This window comes from Anolis sagrei, chromosome X (genome assembly GCF_037176765.1).
Source record: "Anolis sagrei isolate rAnoSag1 chromosome X, rAnoSag1.mat, whole genome shotgun sequence".
Classification (NCBI taxonomy): domain Eukaryota; kingdom Metazoa; phylum Chordata; class Lepidosauria; order Squamata; family Dactyloidae; genus Anolis; species Anolis sagrei.
In genome coordinates, this window is record NC_090034.1 from 29,642,397 (window position 1) to 29,661,369 (window position 18,973).

Sequence of the window (18,973 nt, forward strand, 5' to 3'; positions counted from 1 at the left end):
CAGAAAGGTCCCAGAGGATGCCATGGTCTACGATACTGAAGGCCGCTGAGAGGTCCAAGAGAACCTACAGCGACACACTCCCCCTGTCTAGTTCCCTGAATAGATCACCCACCAAGGAGACCAAGGCTGTCTCGGTTCCGTGATCCAGCCTGAAGCCAGCCTGCGACAGATCCAGATAATCAGTTTCATCCAAGAACACCTGGAGTTGCAAGGATGATGATTATGATTATTATTATATATTGTTGTTATTATTATTATTATTATTAACTGCCATTATTACTATTATTTACTGCTAACACTCTACATGGCATTAATATAATAGTATATAATACAGCACTCCTGTCATGTTCAGTGACTGCTGTATGTAATAATAGTATAAATAATATAAAAATAATATAATAATATAAATAATTTAATAATAATTTAATTTATAATATATAATTATTATTATAATATAAAAATATAAATAAATAAAATAAATATAAATAATACAGCATTCATAAAAATATTAATGCTATTAATATAATTAATAATATAATGAAATAATAATAATATAAATATTATAATAATATAAACCTTGTAGCCCTCCCTTTGATTCTGGAATGTCTGCAAAAAGGAAACAGAAAATAGCAAAACAAATGCAGTTTATTTTAAAAAATGTATAAAAATAAACAACAACAACAACGTTGTAAACAAGTGTCATTCCCATAAAAGCAATAAAGCTGGTATTGAAACATACCAGTCTGAAAGAACGAGATGTAACAATATGAATATGGACTGAATGCATGAAAGCAATCAAAACGTAAGAACCTAGAACCTGGAAGCCAAAAACCTCGGAAAAGTGACCAAGACCTCAAAGGTCTCCCCACTGGATAGGCCGTTTGCCAGACTTCTGGAGCAGCGCATTGGCTTTGGAGAAGTGCCTGCAGCCCAGAAAACCTCGATGCGCAGAGAGAGGGGACGGGTGAGCTGCCAACAGCACTGTGTGACGCTTCTGCAGGAAAGATCAATAATAATAATAATAATAATAAATATTAATATTACTAATATAATATAAAATAATATATTTTAATATAAGGAATAATTTTAATCACTATAATTTGCAAAGTTAACAAAACCTAATAATAATACTATATATTATTATATATTATCATTATTATATATTCTCATTCTCGTTATATATTAATATATTAATAATATTTAATATAATATACTATTATTGTATATTATTATGCATATTATTTCAATTTATTATTATTAATTGTTATTATTATTATTATTACGTGACTATACTAGATCATTACTATATTATATTATTATTACCCTGTCGATGGCACTGCCCTTCTTGTGCGCGTAGGAGCCCCAGAGGAGGAAGACAAGGCCATCCAGGTTCCGGTTCAGCCAGGCGACCACTGCATCCGTGAAGGCCTCCCAGCCCTTCTCCTTGTGAGAAGTCGGCTCATGCGCACGCACTGTCAGCACCGCATTCAGCAGAAGCACACCTAGGACACACAGATCGATAGATAAATAAATATATAATATATTATAATATTTAATATAATATTATAATAACAGCTATAGATAAATATTATATTTAATTATAATATATACTAATTTTATAGATTATATTATATAATAACATATAATAATAGGATATATATAGGTAGATATAGCTATTATAATATTATGTATAACAATATACATTATATAATAATATATTATATAGTAATTTAATAATGTTTAGCATAATAAGATATAAAGATGGATAATAATAAATTATAATATATAATAATATGATATCTTTATATATAAAATCTCAGCCTGTGTATGTTAGTGCTTGCAAAACTCAAAAAGTGGTGGGTCGAATGACTTGACATTTTGACATGTTGCATTCACATGTGTTTTTATAGTAAAATGAATTTTTGACACAACATCCCATTCGAATACACACATCATTTAGAGTAAAACTAACAGTCCAGGAATAGACAGGAATAGACAGAGTGGAATCTGTGATGCCCAAAGCAACCACTCACAACCTAGCTTTCATTTTATCACAGCAGTATAAGAAAGGAAAACTGAGCACGAGTAACCAATTGCTACACAGCTTTCCTTTTACTTCAGCAGTAAAAGAAATAATAACCTATGACTATCAATAAGGCGCAAGGGGAAATTTTTGCAAGTGTGCAGTTTGTATTTAGAAAACAATTGCTTGTCTCAGAGGCACTTATACGTCCCATGCTCCAGAGTTGGTAAACCATTAGATCTTTATGTTTATGCAGAAAACGGATAAACCATAAATGTAATTAATCCAATAGCTTTACAATAAAAAATATTTCTATTAAAAAACCTCTCTTTTTCTCTCCATTCCTTTCATTCCATGTATACACAGCAACGCAAGGTAGGGTACTGAACTGAATGATGTGATTTCTCTGTGAATCTATGTTCGCAACAATACTTTTGTTTACTATCTCATTCATTTCATTTCATATCACACTGAGCCACAGTGAAGCATGGTCAGGTTTAGTTTGTATTACATAACGTATTACATAATAATTAATGATATAATATACTATTACTTAGATATAGATATATAATGATAATATATAAGAAGAATATATAACAATGACAATATATATAAATATAATAAGATAATATATTATTAATATATTATAATAATGCAGTATGTGATCCTTATTCATGAGAAACATCCCTTTAATGCTGCATGTTGAACTATGCAGAACCCATATAATAATAATACGTATAATATAGATGATGTAATAAAATAATAATTATTATATAGAATATGTATTACAACAAAATATGTAATATAATATAGTAATAAACTATAATAAAAGTAATAAAATATATACTAATAATATAATAACAATAACAGAGACCTCTTTTAGGGTTTTACCTTGTTTGGCCCATCCTGTCAGGTCTCCGTGTCCCGGATGAGAAAACCCTTCAATGTCTGCGGCCAGTTCTTTGTAAATGTTCTCTAGGCTGCAAAGCAAACCAAAGGCAGAAAGGATCAGCTCAATTGGTCTACATGGATGCAATGTTCAGATGCAGCCTCAATGGGACAGCATAGAGATCGAAAAGATAAGAAAGTTATTTACTATTATTAATGTATTTCTTATATTTTGTATTGTATTTATTACTATTATTATATTTATTATTTATTATATTAAAATACTAGCTTGGGTACCCAGCAAAGAACGGGTTATTTGAAAAAGGCATTGTTTGTTTTGGGTTGAAAGGCAATATCATTCAGTTAATTAGTAACATTATTAGAAAAAAAGCCAGTCTTTGATTTGGTTTTTTATGAATGCTCCCATTAGAAAATGCGTAAGGATGTGGGTGAACTACAGTTCTCAGAATCGTGGGTAAATCCTCCCCAAACCAGGCATAGTTGTCCATGTTGGGTCTATGTGCCAAGTGTGGTCCAGATTTGACGTTGGTTGGGTTCAGTGCTCGATGGATTCAGGTGAACTACAACTACCAGATTCCGAGGGCAATGATCCCCAAACTCTGCCTGTATTCACAGTTGGGCATGTTGAGTCTGTGTACCATATCTGGCCCGGATCCGTCATTGGTGGGGTTCAGAGTGCTCTGGGTGCAGGGTGAACTACAATTCCCATGTGGGTAGTTTGGTCCCCCCACAAACATCTCTTGGTCACCAGAGTTCTGTGTTCAGAGTGTGGTCCAGATTTGTCATTGATGGGGTTCAGAGTGCTCTGGATGCAGGGTGAACTATAACCCCCACGCAGGTGGATCAGTTCCCCTCCAGTATATTCTGTTGGGGCTTTGTATCCCAAGTTAGGCCTGTCATTCATGGGGGACACAGTGGTCTGTGGAATTGGGTGAAAGTACTGCAAATCCCATGGTCTTGTGGTCCATCCACCCCCAACTCTCACCAGGACAGAAAGTGTGTCATAGGGAGTCTGTGTGTCAAATTTGGTCCAAGTGCATCATTTGTTCGGGTCACAGTAGTTTCTGAAAGTGAGTGAAGATACTGCAATTTCCATCATCCCTGGTCCATCCTTCTCCAGTCCGCACCAAGATATAAAGTGGGTCATGGGGGGTCTGTGTGGCAAGTTTGGTCCAGGCCCGTCATTTGTGTGGGTCACAGTGGTCTCAGGAAATGAGTGAAAGTACTGTAAATCCCATCAACCGTGGCAAGTATGGTCCAGATCTATCCTTGGTTGGGTTCACAGTGCTCTCTGGATGTAGGTGAACTGCAACACCTATAAATCAAGGTCAATTCCCCCCAAACCTCTTGTTCAGTTGCTGATCAAGGCTAAGACAGCGTTTCTCAACCTGGGGGGGTGTCGGGAGGAGGGTGTCAGAGGGGTTGCCAAAGACCATCAGAAAACATAGTATCCTCGCGGGGATGGGTCTTGGAGGTACTGTTTTGCAGTGGCTCCGGTCATTCCTGGAGGGTCGATCTCAGAAGGTGTTGTTGGGGGACACCTGTTCAACCCCACAACCATTGTCTTGTGGGGTTCCTCAGGGCTCAATATTGTCTCCCATGTTGTTTAACATCTACATGAAGCCGCTGGGGGAGATCATCCGGAGTTTCGGGGTACGGTGTCATCTGTACGCGGATGATGTCCAACTCTGTCACTCCTTTCCACCTGCTACTAAGGAGGCTGTCCAGGTCCTGAACCGGTGCTTGGCCGCTGTGACGGTCTGGATGAGGGCGAACAAATTGAAATTGAATCCAGACAAGACAGAGGTCCTCCTGGTCAGTTGCAAGGCCGAACAGGGCATAGGGTTACAGCCTGTGTTGGATGGGGCCGCACTCCCCCTGAAGACGCAGGTTCGCAGCTTGGGTGTGACCCTGGACTCATCGCTGAGCCTGGAACCCCAGGTTTCGGCGGTGACCAGGGGAGCATTTGCACAGCTAAAGCTTGTGCGCCAGCTGCGCCCGTACCTTGGGAAGTCTGACTTGGCCACGGTAGTCCACGCTCTGGTTACATCCCGTTTAGACTACTGCAACGCTCTCTATGTGGGGTTGCCTTTGAAGACAGCTCGGAAGCTCCAACTAGTCCAACGCTCGGCAGCCATGATTTTAACAGGAGCGGGGTGCAGGGAGCATACAACCCCCCTGTTGCGCCAACTCCACTGGCTACCGATCTGCTACCAGGCTGAATTCAAAGTGCTGGCGTTGGCCTTTAAAGCCCTAAACGGTTCGGGCCTGCTTCTCAAGCTCGGCTGGCGGGGACGAGAGATAGGGCCTTCTCGGTGGTGGCTCCTCGGCTGTGGAACGCCCTTCCTACGGACATTAGACTAGCACCATCTCTAATGGTATTCCGCAAAAAGGTGAAGACCTGGATGTTTGTGCAGGCGTTTGAGTAATTTAGTGCATTCTGGTAATGGAATATAGGAATGGAACAATGGACGACGAACCTGGACTACGCTTGGATGATGAGAAGATTGGGTACGGTTGTTTTTTGTAATAATTGTGCATTGTAATTGCTTATTGGTAATTTATGGATAATGTGTTAAGTCAATTGTTATATGTTGCATGGAACCACTGCTGTTTCTACTGTTTTTACTGTTTGTGAACCGCTGTGAGTCGCCTTCGGGCTTGAGATACAGCGGTATATAAGCAAAGTAAATAAATAAATAAATAAATAATTTTTCTGTTGGTCATGGGGGTTCTGTGTGGGAAGTTTGGCCCCATTCTATCCTTGGTGGGGTTCAGAATGCTCTTTGATTGTAGGTGAACTATCAATCCCAGCAACTACAACTCTCAGATGTCAAGGTCTATTTTCCTCAAACTCCACCAGTGTTCACATTTGAGTACATTATTATTATTATTATTTATTACTTGCACTTATTAACCGCCGCTCTCAGCCCTAGGGCGATTCGTGGCGGTGTACAACAACATAGAAAAAGACAATTTACAATAAATCAAGACAGTAACCAACATTCTACTACTACAAACATCTACTTATACTAAAAATCCGCTTCGTCATATCATGGGGACATAATCATTCTCATAGTCGTAGTCCATTCCGGTCGTCATTTCCAATAACATAGCACTCAGTTGAAGGCCATCTCGAAAAGCCATGTTTTCAGGCCCTTACGAAAGGCCAAAAGGGAGGGCGCCTGTCTAACTTCAGCAGGGAGGGAGTTCCACAGCCGGGGGGCCACCACCGAGAAGGCCCGCTCTCTCGTCCCCGCCAGACGTGCCTGTGAGGCAGGCGGGACCGAGAGAAGGGCCTCCCCAGATGATCTCAAGGTCCTTGTGGGCTCGTAGGCCGAGATGCGGTCTGCAAGGTATTACATTGTCTATTCATGCCAAGTTTGTCCAGATCCATCATTGTTTGAGTCCACAGTGCATTTATTATATGTGTATAATAATCATCATCATAATAAATATATGCCTAGACACAGCCACAAGGGGTGGCATAGAGATAGAAATGATAACTTATTTATAATTATTATTGTATTTATTGTTATATTTATTATATTTTTATTGTAGTAATTATATTATTATATTATACTAGCTGTACCCAGCCACACGTTCCTGTGGTGCAATCTGGTGATACTGAAAATTAAGTAATGAGAAAGTCTACTTAATAATAATAACAACAACAATAGTATTAATAATAATAGAATTGTAGGGTAAGAAGAGACCTCCAAGGGCCATCCATTCCTGCCCCACAATCAAAGCATTCCTGACAGATGGACATCATTCACCCTCTGCTTAATAATAATAATAATAATAATAGAATCCTAGGGTAGGAAAAAACCTCCAAGGGCCATCCAGTCCAGCCCTTTCTCCTATAAAGGAAAAAACACAATCAAAGCACTCCTGATAGATGACCATTCAGCCTCTGATGAAGAATAGAAGTTCACCTACACCCAGAGAGCACTGTGAATCCAAACAAAGATGGATCCAAACTTGGCACAAATATACTGGTGGAGTCTGAGGAAGACCTCTCTGCCAGCAACTGTGTTTGGGCAAGGCGGGCCAGGCCTCAGCCAGGCACATTCAGTATGAAAGCCATCGCCGCGCACCAGCAGCACAGCGGCGGCGAGGGAGAGGCCTCCTCCCACTCCTGCTCCCTGGCTCAGGGCAGCCTTAGGGCTGTTCCGCCAGGTCTTGAGCGAAGCAGGAGGTGCAGGAAGAGGCCTCTCTGCCTCCGCTGCTTAGGCTGGTGTTTGAGATTAGGGATTTTTAGTTCACCTACAATCAATGAGCATGCTGAACACCACAACTGACAGAATAGAACAGAAGGGGAAGGTGGGGTAAGGTGGCCTCCTCAGTGCTCCTAGCCTCCCTTGCCTCCTGCCCTGATCCAGCGGTGAGGGAGGATGGCCGTTGGTGCCTCTCACGCTGGCTGTGTCCGCGGGGACGGCGGGAAGAGAAGGGGTTTGCACGCACACGCTGTGTTCTCTTTTTCCTTTTTTAAATTTTAAAGGTCTTGTCGTTTTTAGGGGGGAGTTTTTTTTGAGTGAAGGACATAGATTGCTTTGGTTGGTGTCTTATGGCCAAATTTGGCGGCAATTTGTCCAGTGGTTTTTAAATTCTGTTAATCCCACAAACGAATATTACATTTTTATTTATATAGATTATTATTATTATTATTATTATTATCAAATATCACTTCAGATTTGAAAAATGATCATAGTATTCATCCAGTGGTTTTTAAGTTCTGTTAATCCCACAAACGAACATTACATTTTTATTTATATAGATTATATTATTATATGGATGCAATGCCCAGACGTGGCCACAAGGGGACAGGATAGAGATAGAAAGGATCAGATGTATATTTATTACTATCATTATATTTATTATTATATTTATTATACTATTTTAATATTATAATATGATCATATACCTGGGTGGCGGTGGGAGGGGCCTCTGGACACTGAAGCAGAGGCCGTGGGCTTGGCCGGGGCCGTGGTAGGGGTCTTGGCCCAAGATCACTACTTTCACCTGGATGGAAAGATAGAAAGAAAGGAACATTCAGCCACACTACGCCATGCGGGAAGGCACCACCCAATCCCTCCCGGCAGATGGACAAGCAGGTACTCACATCGCTGATGTCACACATCTGGGTCCAAGTGAAGACCTGGTGCGGTGGAGGGAACACTGTGTGTCGGCGGCGCTCCTCGGCAACAAAGGACATGAGCTGGTTGGTTTAGAGGAGAGACAAGAATTATTATCATCATTAAAAATAACATGTTATTATTGATATTATTATTATATATTATTACTATTTTATTATATTATTATCATCATATATTATATTACTATTTTATTATTATTATTATTATTATTGCTATTTTTCTAACGTCTTGAGGCCAGAGTTGAAGAAAGGCAGCACTGTAAAGGTAAAGAGGAAGTGTAGTAATTTGTTTATTATTATTAGTTATTACGTTTATTATTATTATATTCTATTATAATTGATATTGTTATATTATTATAATTATATTATGTATTATTATATTTTATTATATTTATTATTATTATCTTTATATATAAAATATCAACCTGCGTATTTTTCTGCTTGCAAAACTCAAAAAATAGATGGTTGAGTGACTTAAAATTTTAACACAATATTGCAATCGAATTCACTTGTGTTTTAATAGTAAAGGCAGATTTTAACACAATGCCACGTTCAGTTCAGAGAGCACTGTGGACATGGCACACATTACTCTCATGACCAACAGAAAACAATAGAAGGGTTTGGTGAGCATTGACCTTGAGTTTGGGAGTTGTAGTTCACCTACATCCAGACAGCACTGTGGACTCAAACAATGATGGTTCTGGACCAAACTTGGCATGAATACTCCATATGTCCAAATATGAACACAGATGGAGTTTGGGGGAAAACAGACTTTGACATTTGGGAGTTGTAGTTACTGGGATTTATAGTTCACCTACAATCAAAGAGCATTCTGAACTCCACCAATGACAGAATTGGGGCAAACTTCCCACACAGAACCCCCATGCCCAACAGAAAATACTGTGTTTTCTGGTGGTCTTTGGCGACCCTTCTGACACCCCCTTCACGACCCTCCCCCAGGGTCCTGAGCCCCAGGTTGAGAAATGCTTCCTTAAGGCCATCCAGTCCAACTCCCTTCACCAGGGCAAGAAAACATAATCAAAGCCCTCCTGACAAAGAGCCATCCAGCCATAGATAGAGATAGATATGATTCACACAGATATAGTATCATAGATTTGAAAGGGACTCCTAAAGAAGGACAATTATCTGTTGCATGTTTCAGAGTAGGCAAACCAGACACTCTCCACATCAACACTGACAAAGAAACAGCAAGAAATACTGTTTACCCACATGCAGAAAGGCATTACATATATTAGAAAATAACACTTTCTCATTACTTTCTTTTCCAGAGCACCAGAGTGGGCCACAGCAACACGTGGCTGGGGAGGGCTAGTATATTATAATATATAACTCTATATGATATACTCTCTCCCGATATATAACAATAAGAAGAAGATGTACCTGGCTGAAGTAGGGCTTGTGGAACTCGTGCTCGAGGGCCGCTTTCCAGGCGGGGGCGATCTGGTCGGTGAGGAGGGCGCCTCCTCCTCCGGAGCGGGCCTGGCGCAGCCTCTGCTGGGCCGCCTCTTTGTTCCTCCGGATGCGCTCCAGCTGCTCCGGGCTGAGCGGGGGCCCCGGCTCCGCCTTGGCTCTTTTGCAGGGCTGCCAAAAAGGCACGCAGCCAGTCAGGAAGGTCCGAAACCTCCCTAGCATTGTGCTTCAAGGTTTAACTTAGGTTTTAACTGATGTGGTATGTTTTGAGGCCCCATGGAGGTGCGATTGTAAGCCGCCCTGCGTGCCCCTCCGGGTCGAGAAAGGCGGGATATACATAAGGTAAATAAATAAATCACAATGCGCTGACTTCCGTGGCTTTCCCGGGAAAAACACGCCCTCCGAGGTCCCCATTGGCCCGCTGTTTCCTCAAGCCCCACCTTCCCTCTGCCTCATTGAGTAAGCCATGCCTAGTAGCACTAGTGGCCCCGCCCCTGCTTCCTGATTGGGAGTTCATTCTTTCCCGCCCAAATCGAAGCCACGCCCCTCTGGACTCAATGGGTCGCGGGAAGGTCCCGCCTCCATACCATCCTCATTGGACAGTACCTCCCCTCCTGCTTCCTGATTGGCAGGCGAGGAACACTATGCTTCACCCCTTTGGGGGAGGATGGCATGGATGAGCTCAAGTATACTATTTCCCGCCCAAACAGAAACCACGCCCCTTCTGGCTCCTCATTGGCCAGCCTCCACCCTGCCTCACTGGACAGCACCGCCCTCACTAGACAGCCCGTTTTCTAATTGGCTTGAGGATCACAAGGCCCCTCCCCTTTAGGGGAGAAGATCCCGCATAGAAAGGAACCCCCATGCCTTGTTCCTTTTACCCGCCGAGAGGAAAGGTACCGCCTCCAAACCCGCCCTCATTGGACAGTGCCACTATTGCCCCGCCCCTCCCCACCTCCTGATTGGAATATTAGAAACACAGTGGCTTCTCCCCTTGGGGGAAGATGGAATTTCCCGCCTAAAAAGAAACCCCGCCTTTCTGTGCTCCCCATTGGCCCGCCAGGAGGAAAGGTCCGGCCTCTACCCCGCCCTCATTGGACAAACCCGCTTTGGCCCCGCCCCTCCCGCTCTCTGATTGGATGTCCGTTGAATGGTGACTCTTTCGCCTCAGAGAAGCCCAAAAAGCCGAATTCTACCTTTTCATCGGCGTCTCCATTGCTATCTGCGGGTCGACTCCGCTTCTCGGCAGCGACCGGGGAGAAGAAAGACCGCAGGGTCCTCTGCCCTATCATGGCGACTACTCCTCCGCGTCTCGCTCTGTCTGCCTCTCGGCTCGAAATTGGCGCGGAAAGCACTACGCATGCGCGGCTCGGGAAGTCCCGCCCCCTCGGAGACGTGTTGGCGGAGCTTAGCGGTCTCGACTCTGCGCGTGCACATTGCTGCTTCTCTTCAGGCACGCTTCAGAGGTAAGACGGAAGACATCAAACGGGTGGCTGTGCGCATGCGCAGTTTTCATTTAGAGCTATGTATTGCTGTGAAGCTGAGAGAGTGTGACGGGGCCGCCAATTTTTATCATATTTATACTTAAATACTATTTATAGTTGTATATTTATATACTATTAGTTTTTTATTTTAATACCTTGTGTGTGTGTGTATATATATATATATATATAGGATTTATTTATATTTATATACTTTTATTTGTATTTATATGTATATATTATATGTAGTTATATAATATTTATTTACATTTAGAAACTATTATATATATATATATAGGCCTATTTTAATCTAAAATATTATAATACTGCTATCATATTATAATTTTATTATTATACAAGACTATATTATTAAATTGTTCTTTTATATTGATGTATTACTAGAATATTACAATTATTAGGTTGCTGTGAGTGTTCCGGGCTGTATGGCCATGTTTTAGAAGCATTCTTTCCTGACGTTTCACCTGCATCTGTGGCGGGCATCCTCAGAGGTTGTGAGGTCTGTTAGCAACTAGGCAAGAGGGGTTTATATATCTGTGGAATATCCAGGGTTGGAAAAAGAACTCTTTGTCTGTTGGAGCTAGGTGTGGATGTTGCAATTGTCCACCTTGATTAGCATTTAATGGCCTTTCAGTTTCAAGGTCTGGCTGGTTGCTGCCTGGGGGGTCCTTTGTTAGGAGGTGATTAGCTGGCCCTGATTGTTTCTTGTGTGGAATTCCCCTGTTCTTTATTTACTGTCCTGATTTTAGAGGTCTTTAATACTGGGAGCCAGATTTTTTTCATTTTTGTTGTTTCCTCTTTTCTGTTGTAATTGTCCACATGCTTCTTGTGGATTTCAGCGGCTTCTGTGTGTAGTCTGACATTGTGGTTGTTAAAGTGGCCCAGCATTTCTGTGTTCTCATTGTCCACGTTTCTGGTTGCTTCTGGAGTGAGAGAATCAGCCGTCTACGAAGACGTTGCCCAGGGGACGCCCGGATTTCTTGCAATCCTGCAAGGAGGCTTCTCTCATGTCCCCCATGAGAGACAAAGGATTACTACCTCACCCGCCTCATAGGAAACCTGCTACAAAACAGGAGCTTTTTTGTCGAGTTCCAGGCCAGAGAAGTAGATGGCGGAAACAGAAGAACGGCCTGCCTCAGGGGAGCATGTTTGCTCCATCCATGTTCAACATCTACACAAATGACCAGCCACTGCCAGAAGGGACAGAGAGCTTCATCTATGCTGATGATCGTGCCATTACTGCTCAAGCAGGGAGCTTTGGGATGGTTGAACAGAAGCTCTCCGAATCTCTAGGTGCCCTTACCGCCTATTACAGGGAAAACCAGCTGATCCTTAACCCATCTAAAACACAGACATGTGCTTTTCACCTTAAGAACAGACAAGCATCCCGAGTTCTGAGGATTACCTGGGAAGGAATACCACTGGAGCATTGCAGCACACCCAAATTTCTGGACCGTGCCCTGACCTACAAGAAGCACTGCCTGAATATCAAGCAAAAAATGGGTGCTAGAAACAATATCATACGAAAGCTGACTGGCACAACCTGGGGATCACAACCAGACACAGTGAAGACATCTGCCCTTGCGCTATGCTACTCTGCTGCTGAGTATGCATGCCCAGTGTGGAACACATCTCACCACGCTAAAACAGTGGATGTGGCTCTTAATGAGACATGCCGCATTATCACGGTGTGTCTGCGCCCTACACCACTGGAGAAATTACACTGTCTGGCCCAGGGGTCCCCAAACATTTTGAACAGAGGGCCGGGTCACAGTACCGCAAAAAAAATTTGAATGATTTCCTATGCACTCTTCACATATATTATTTGCAGTGCAACCCCCCCCCCCCCCAAAATCAAAACAAAAACCCACACTTCTATATAAATAAAAATCTTCGTTTGTGGGATTAACAGAACTCAAAAACCACTGGACGAATTGACACCAATTTTGGACACAAGACACCTAACAACCCAATGTATGTCCTTCACTCAAAAAAGTGATTTTGTCATTTGGGAGTTGTAGTTACTGGGATTTATAGTTCAACTACAATCACAGAGCATTTTGAACCCCACCAACGATGGAATTGAACCAAACTTGGCACACATTTCTCCCATGACCAACTGAAAATACTGGAAGGGTTTGGTGGGCAATGTCCTTTCGTTTTGGAGTTGTAGTTCACCTACATTCAGAGATCATTGTGGACTCAAACAATGATGGATCGGGAACAAACTTGGCACAAATACTCAATATGCCCAAATTTGAACACTGGTGGTGTTTGGGGAAAATAGAATCTTTACATTTGGGAGTTGTAGTTGCTGGGATTTATAGTTCACCTACAATCAAAGACCATTCTGAACCCCATCAACAATGGAATTGAACCAAACTTGGCACACAGTTCTCCCATGACCAACAGAAAATACTGGAAGGGTTTGGTGGGCAGTGTCCTTTGGTTTTGGAGTTGTAGTTCACCTGCCTCCATAAATCACTGTGGACTCAATGATAGATCTGGACCAAACTTGGCACTGATACTCAATATGTCCAAATGTGAACACTGGTGGTGTTTGGGGGTTGTATTTGCTGGGATTTATAGTTCATTCAAAGAGCATTCTGGACTCCACCAATGATGGAATTGAACTAGTCTTGGTATACAGAACTCCCATGAACAACAGAAAATACTGGGTTTAGTGGGCATTGACCTTGAGTTTTGGAGTTGTAGTTCACCTGCCTTCACCACGCCGGCGTTCCCTGGCCACGCCCACCCTGCGCCGCTCCGTCAATTGCGGACACCCTCTGATCTGGCCGCTCTGCTCTGCAGAGGACCCACCTGGGAGGCTTCTCCCTCCCACACAGGCAGAGCGGCCGGAGCAGAGGGTGTCCGCAATTGGCGGAGCGGCGCCGGGTGGGCGTGGCCAGGCCGCGCAGGTTGGAGAAATGCCTTCGGCGGACCGCATACGGCCCGCGGGCAGTAGTTTGGGGACCCCTGTATTGCACCACCTGATATCTGCCGGGAAGTAGCAGCCAATAGTGAAAGAACCAAGGCAGCGACATCTCCAGCTCATCCCTTGTTTGGGTATCAGCCAGCACCTCGACAACTTAAAACAAGACAGAGTTTTCTAAGATCTACCGAGACACTCGCTGTAATACCCCAGCAAGCAAGAGTCCAAAAGTGGCAGGTTCAAACCCAGAACCTCAACCAATGGCTGATACCAAATGAGAGACTCCCCCCTGGGCACACAGAAAACTGGGCGACTTGGAAGGCGCTGAACAGACTGCGCTCTGGCCCCACGAGATGCAGAGCCAACCTCAAGAAATGGGGCTACAAAGTGGAATCCACGACATGCGAGTGTGGAGAAGAGCAAACCACTGACCACCTGCTGCAATGCAACCTGGGCCCTGCCACATGCACGATGGAGGACCTCCTTGCGGCAACACCAGAGGCACTCCAAGTGGCCAGCTACTGGTCAAAGGACATTTAATCAACTATCAAGCTTGCAAATTTTGTGTTTTGTCTGTTTGTTTGTTTGTTTTGTTCTGTTAGAAATGTAATACAACTGTCTGGTTGCCCCTGACACGATAAATAAACATTGTCCACGTTGATTCATCAAGTGCTCTACTATGGCTGACTTCTCTGGTTGGATTAGTCTGCAGTGCCTTTCATGTTCCTTGATTTGTGTCTGGGCAATGCTGCTGCGTTTGGTCCCTATGGAGACTTGTCCACAGCTGCATGGTATACAGAGGATCCCTCTTGTCCTTTGATGAACATAGCATTTGTTGGATTTTCTTAGTGGGTCTGCAGATAGTTTGTAGATTGTGTTTCTTCATTCACATCTGCCTCAAAGAGACAAAAGTCCTTTCTCCCACCCTGGACATTATTCCAAAGATATATAAACTCTTCTTGCCTAGTTTCCAACAGACCTCACAAACTGTGAGGATTCCTGCCATAATTGTTGGCAAACGTCAGGAGAGAATGCTTCTGGAATACGGCCATACAGCCCGAAAAACTCACAGCAACCCTATTATTATATTGTTCTATTAAAGTATTATATTATTATACCATATTATATTATAGTATTATTATATTAAAACATACAGTATATTATATTACTATACTATTACCTTATACCCTATTATATCATAGTATTATTATATTAGTAAAACATATTTTGGTTATACTTTATTATAATATGTTCATTATATTATTATACCATTTATTATTATTATTATTATTATTATTATCATCATCATCTTGATGCTTGTTCCTTTCCTTTCCCAGGTAACTAATTTAGGATGGACAAATTCCTCATCAAGAAGAAAAGGAACCCACTTGGATTGGAAGAGGAGGAGAAGAATGGAGTGGAGGAAAAAGAAGCCATATGGAAGGAAATCCGGGCTGAGGGCCTACATTGCGATTATAGGATCCTTTTCAGCAAAAGCGAAGCTGACGGGATCCTTCTTGAACTCGAACGGGACATCGAGTATTTGCAAGGTACACTGACAACACCATAGCAACGTTCAGCTTATTGGTGGGCCATACAAAAGTTTCCATATTTTGTTTAGAATATTATATCTTACATGTAATATTTCATTTAATATGCGTAATTTAATTTAATAGAAACCATTGATTCTAACCCATCTGACTTATTGAAGAGCTATATATTTATATATTGTTATATATTTATATTTTTATACTTCTATATTTTTATTTATAGAGATTTTAATGCTTTAATATACTTATGGGGGTATTTATAAGGCCTGACAGAGTTATATGTCTTAGCCAAGATTGCTTAATTTGCTATTGCACATGGCATTCAATGTTTGCCATTTTTTCTTTTTTGGAAGCTGCCTTGAGTCTCTCCGGGGGGGGGGGGGGTAAAAAAAGATTGTTATTATTATTAAATGCTATAATAAAATATATTATAATATAATTTAAAATAATATTATATTAGTATAGTTTTACTATATTGATATATTTAATGTAATATAAATATATATTAATTGATATAATAAAAGGAAGGAAGGGGGAAAGAAAAGAAAGGCAAAAGGAGGGAGGGAAGGAAGGAATGCAGGCAAGCAGGCCGGGGCTTTCCTGCCCCCAGTCCCGAAGGGCGCTGACCTCGGATACTCTAGCTCCACCGGTAGAGCACCAGGGGATCCGAGGCGGGGTGCGACATGACTGGGGCTGTAGGGCTGGAAGGCAGCGGGAGGTGCATCTGTCTCTCGTCGCTACGCTCATAGTCTTCGGCTGCTCTCCTCTTGCTGCCCCTTGGCCCTGCTGCTGGTCTGGTTGCTGCTGCTGGTTTCTTGTCCGGGGGCAACAGGGAGCAGCAAGAGGAAAGTGGCCGAAGACTAGGAGCGTGACGAAGAGACGGATGTGCCTTCCACTGCCTGCCAGCCCTGCAGCCCCAGGTGCCTTCCTTCCTTCTCTTTCTTTCTTTCCTTCCTTCCTCTCTCTCTTTTTTCCCCTTCTCTCTCTTTGTTTCCTTCATTTTTTCCTCCCCTTTCCTTCTCCCTTCCTTCCTTCTCTCTCTTCCTTTTCTTCTCTCCTTCTTTCCTTCCTTCCTTTTTCCTCCCTTTCCTTCTTTTCTTCTCCCTTGCCTGGCTCACGCTACCCGTAGGGCCTGGCAAATGGCAAATGCCAGGTGAGGGAGGCACCACCGCATGTCCTGGCCTCACGGGAAGCCCCTTGCCTGGCTTGCACCGCCCGTCGGGCCTGGCAAGCGACGAAAGCCAGACGAGGGAGGCAGCACCGCGTGGCCTGGCCTCACATTTTGCCTCTTGTCCTGGTCACGCCAACTGCCAAACTCGGCAGGTGGCAAAAAACACAGAACAGAGGCAGCACTGCGCAGCCTGGTGGAGGGGGCAGGGCCAATGGACATGGTGCCGCAACCCCTCTGGGGATCACGACCCCCAGGTTGAGAACTGCTGCACTATAGGATCCTTATTCATGGGAAACATGTAGTTGCTGGGATTTCTAGTTCACTTACAATCAAAGAGCAGTCTAAACCCCACCAACGATGGAATTGGGCCAAACATCCCACACAGAATCCCCATGACCAACAGAAAATACTGTGTTTTCTGGTGGCCTTTGGTGACCCTTCTGACATCCCCCTGGTGACCCCTCCCCCGGGGTCTTGACTTCCCAGGTTGAGAAATGCTGCCTTAAGGCCATCCAGTCCAAATCCCTTCACCAGGGGAAGAAAACATAATTAAAGCCCTCCTGACAAAGAACCATCCAGCCATTCACACACACGCTCATATATGTATATGACAGATGCAGTATCAAAGATTTGAAAGGGACCCCTAAAGAAGGACAATGATATGTTTCATGTTCCAGAGAAGGCAAACCAAACCAGACAATCTCCATATCAACACTGATAAAGAAACAACAAGAAGTACTGTTTTCCCACAAGCATAAAGACATTACATATATTAGAAACCAACACTTTCTCATGACTTTATTTTCCAGATCAACAGACTGGGCCACAGCAACGCGTGGCAGGGGACTGCTAGTATATAATTATATATAATATATACTATAATATTAAATATCAATATAATGATATTTAATATATTATTATTAATTAAAATATAATTAATAAAAGTAGTAATAGTATTGCACTATGTGATCCTTATTCACAGGAAACATCCCTCTAATGCTACAGATAAAACTAAGCTGAATATAATAATATAGTTATATGTTATTATATATTTTATTTATTATATATATATTTATTTTATATTACATATTATACTTTATAGAATTATATATTATACTATATATGTGTTTGTGTTTATTCCCTCCTCGAACTTCAAAGGGAGGTGTAGTATTTGTCAGCTATGCTGACGACACCATATCGACGTTCAACTTAATGGGCGGCCATACAAAAGTTTAGTTAATATTTATCTTTATTTTCTCTCTCTTACGAATAGGGGATTTGGCCAAGCTGTATGTGTTTGGGAAGTGGCACAACGTCCCGCGCAAGCAGGTGGCCTATGGAGATGCGGGGCTGAGCTATACCTATTCGGGGGCCACTTTCTCCCCGAAGCCCTGGATCCCCGTGCTGCAGCGCGTCAGGGAATGTGTCCAGGCAGTCACCGGGCATAGCTTCAATTTTGTCCTCATAAACAGGTGATTTAATAGGATTTAGGGCCTTTCGGAGCTGGGAAAATTCCTCCTTATCAGGTGGAGAAGGGAGAAAATGGGGCCTGGAGAAAGGAGAGAGTAGTCCTTTTCAGATGTGGTAAAAAGTGGGCCTTTTCAGAGCTGGAGAAAAAGAAAGCAGGTCATCTCAGAGCTGGGAAAAGTAGACCTTCTCAGAGGTAGAGAAAGTAGGGCCTGAATAAGGAGTAGTCCTTCTCAGAGGTGGAGAACGAAGAAAGTAGGCAATCTCAAAGCTGAAAAACGAAGGCAGAAAGTAGGGCCTCTAAGAGGTGGAAAAGGGAGTCTTTCTCAGATCTGGAGAAGGGAGAAAGTAGGATCTGGAGAAATGAGCGAGTAGTCCTCAGAACTGAAAAAAGTGGTCCTTCTCAGAGTTGGACAAGGGAGAAAGCTGAACACTCCTTTTCTGCAGGTACAAGGATGGCCGGGACCGCATGGGGGAGCACCGGGACGATGAGCGGGAGCTGGAGCCGCGCAGCCCCATTGCCTCAGTCTCCTTTGGGGCCGGGCGGGACTTTGTCTTCCGGCACTGTGGCAGCAAAGGCCACTCCACCCCCAGTCACCCCACCCCTGTCTGGCTGCACCTGGAGCATGGGAGCCTCCTGGTGATGCGCTTCCCCACCAACCAGCATTGGCGTCACGGCCTCCCTGCCCGCAGGGGGGTCACGGGCCCCCGGGTGAACCTGACCTTCCGGGACGTCCGGGGCAGCCATGTTGGCCCATAAATCCACTCTCCCGGAGACTTGAGCCATAGCCAATTATTATCTATATTTAAATAAAGGATATATATATATA

General features: G+C 43.0%; 2 protein-coding genes across 2 annotated transcripts; one reads left to right on the forward strand and one right to left on the reverse strand.

The window, feature by feature from the left end:
* Positions 1-627: 627 nt before the first annotated feature.
* On the reverse strand, positions 628-10,982 carry UNG (uracil DNA glycosylase). The gene is given in 8 exon segments (XM_060786124.2): positions 628-994; positions 1,324-1,502; positions 2,915-3,003; positions 7,860-7,957; positions 8,058-8,153; positions 9,492-9,692; positions 10,718-10,849; positions 10,851-10,982. Coding segments are annotated over 8 exon segments (1,044 nt in total). The 5' UTR covers positions 10,959-10,982; the 3' UTR covers positions 628-853.
* Positions 10,531-18,973, forward strand: ALKBH2 (alkB homolog 2, alpha-ketoglutarate dependent dioxygenase). Its single transcript, XM_060786123.2, has 4 exons — positions 10,531-10,987; positions 15,293-15,505; positions 17,950-18,148; positions 18,591-18,973. Exons 2-4 carry the CDS (start codon positions 15,307-15,309, stop codon positions 18,901-18,903), a joined length of 711 nt encoding a protein of 236 aa, XP_060642106.2. The 5' UTR covers positions 10,531-10,987; positions 15,293-15,306; the 3' UTR covers positions 18,904-18,973.

Coding starts and splice junctions, on each gene's coding strand:
- ALKBH2 (XM_060786123.2), top strand. CDS start 15,307: ATGGACAAATTCCTCATCAAGAAGAAAAGGAACCCACTTGGATTGGAA. Junction 15,506..17,949: donor GGACATCGAGTATTTGCAAG/GTACACTGACAA, acceptor TCTTACGAATAG/GGGATTTGGCCAAGCTGTAT. Junction 18,149..18,590: donor AATTTTGTCCTCATAAACAG/GTGATTTAATAG, acceptor CCTTTTCTGCAG/GTACAAGGATGGCCGGGACC.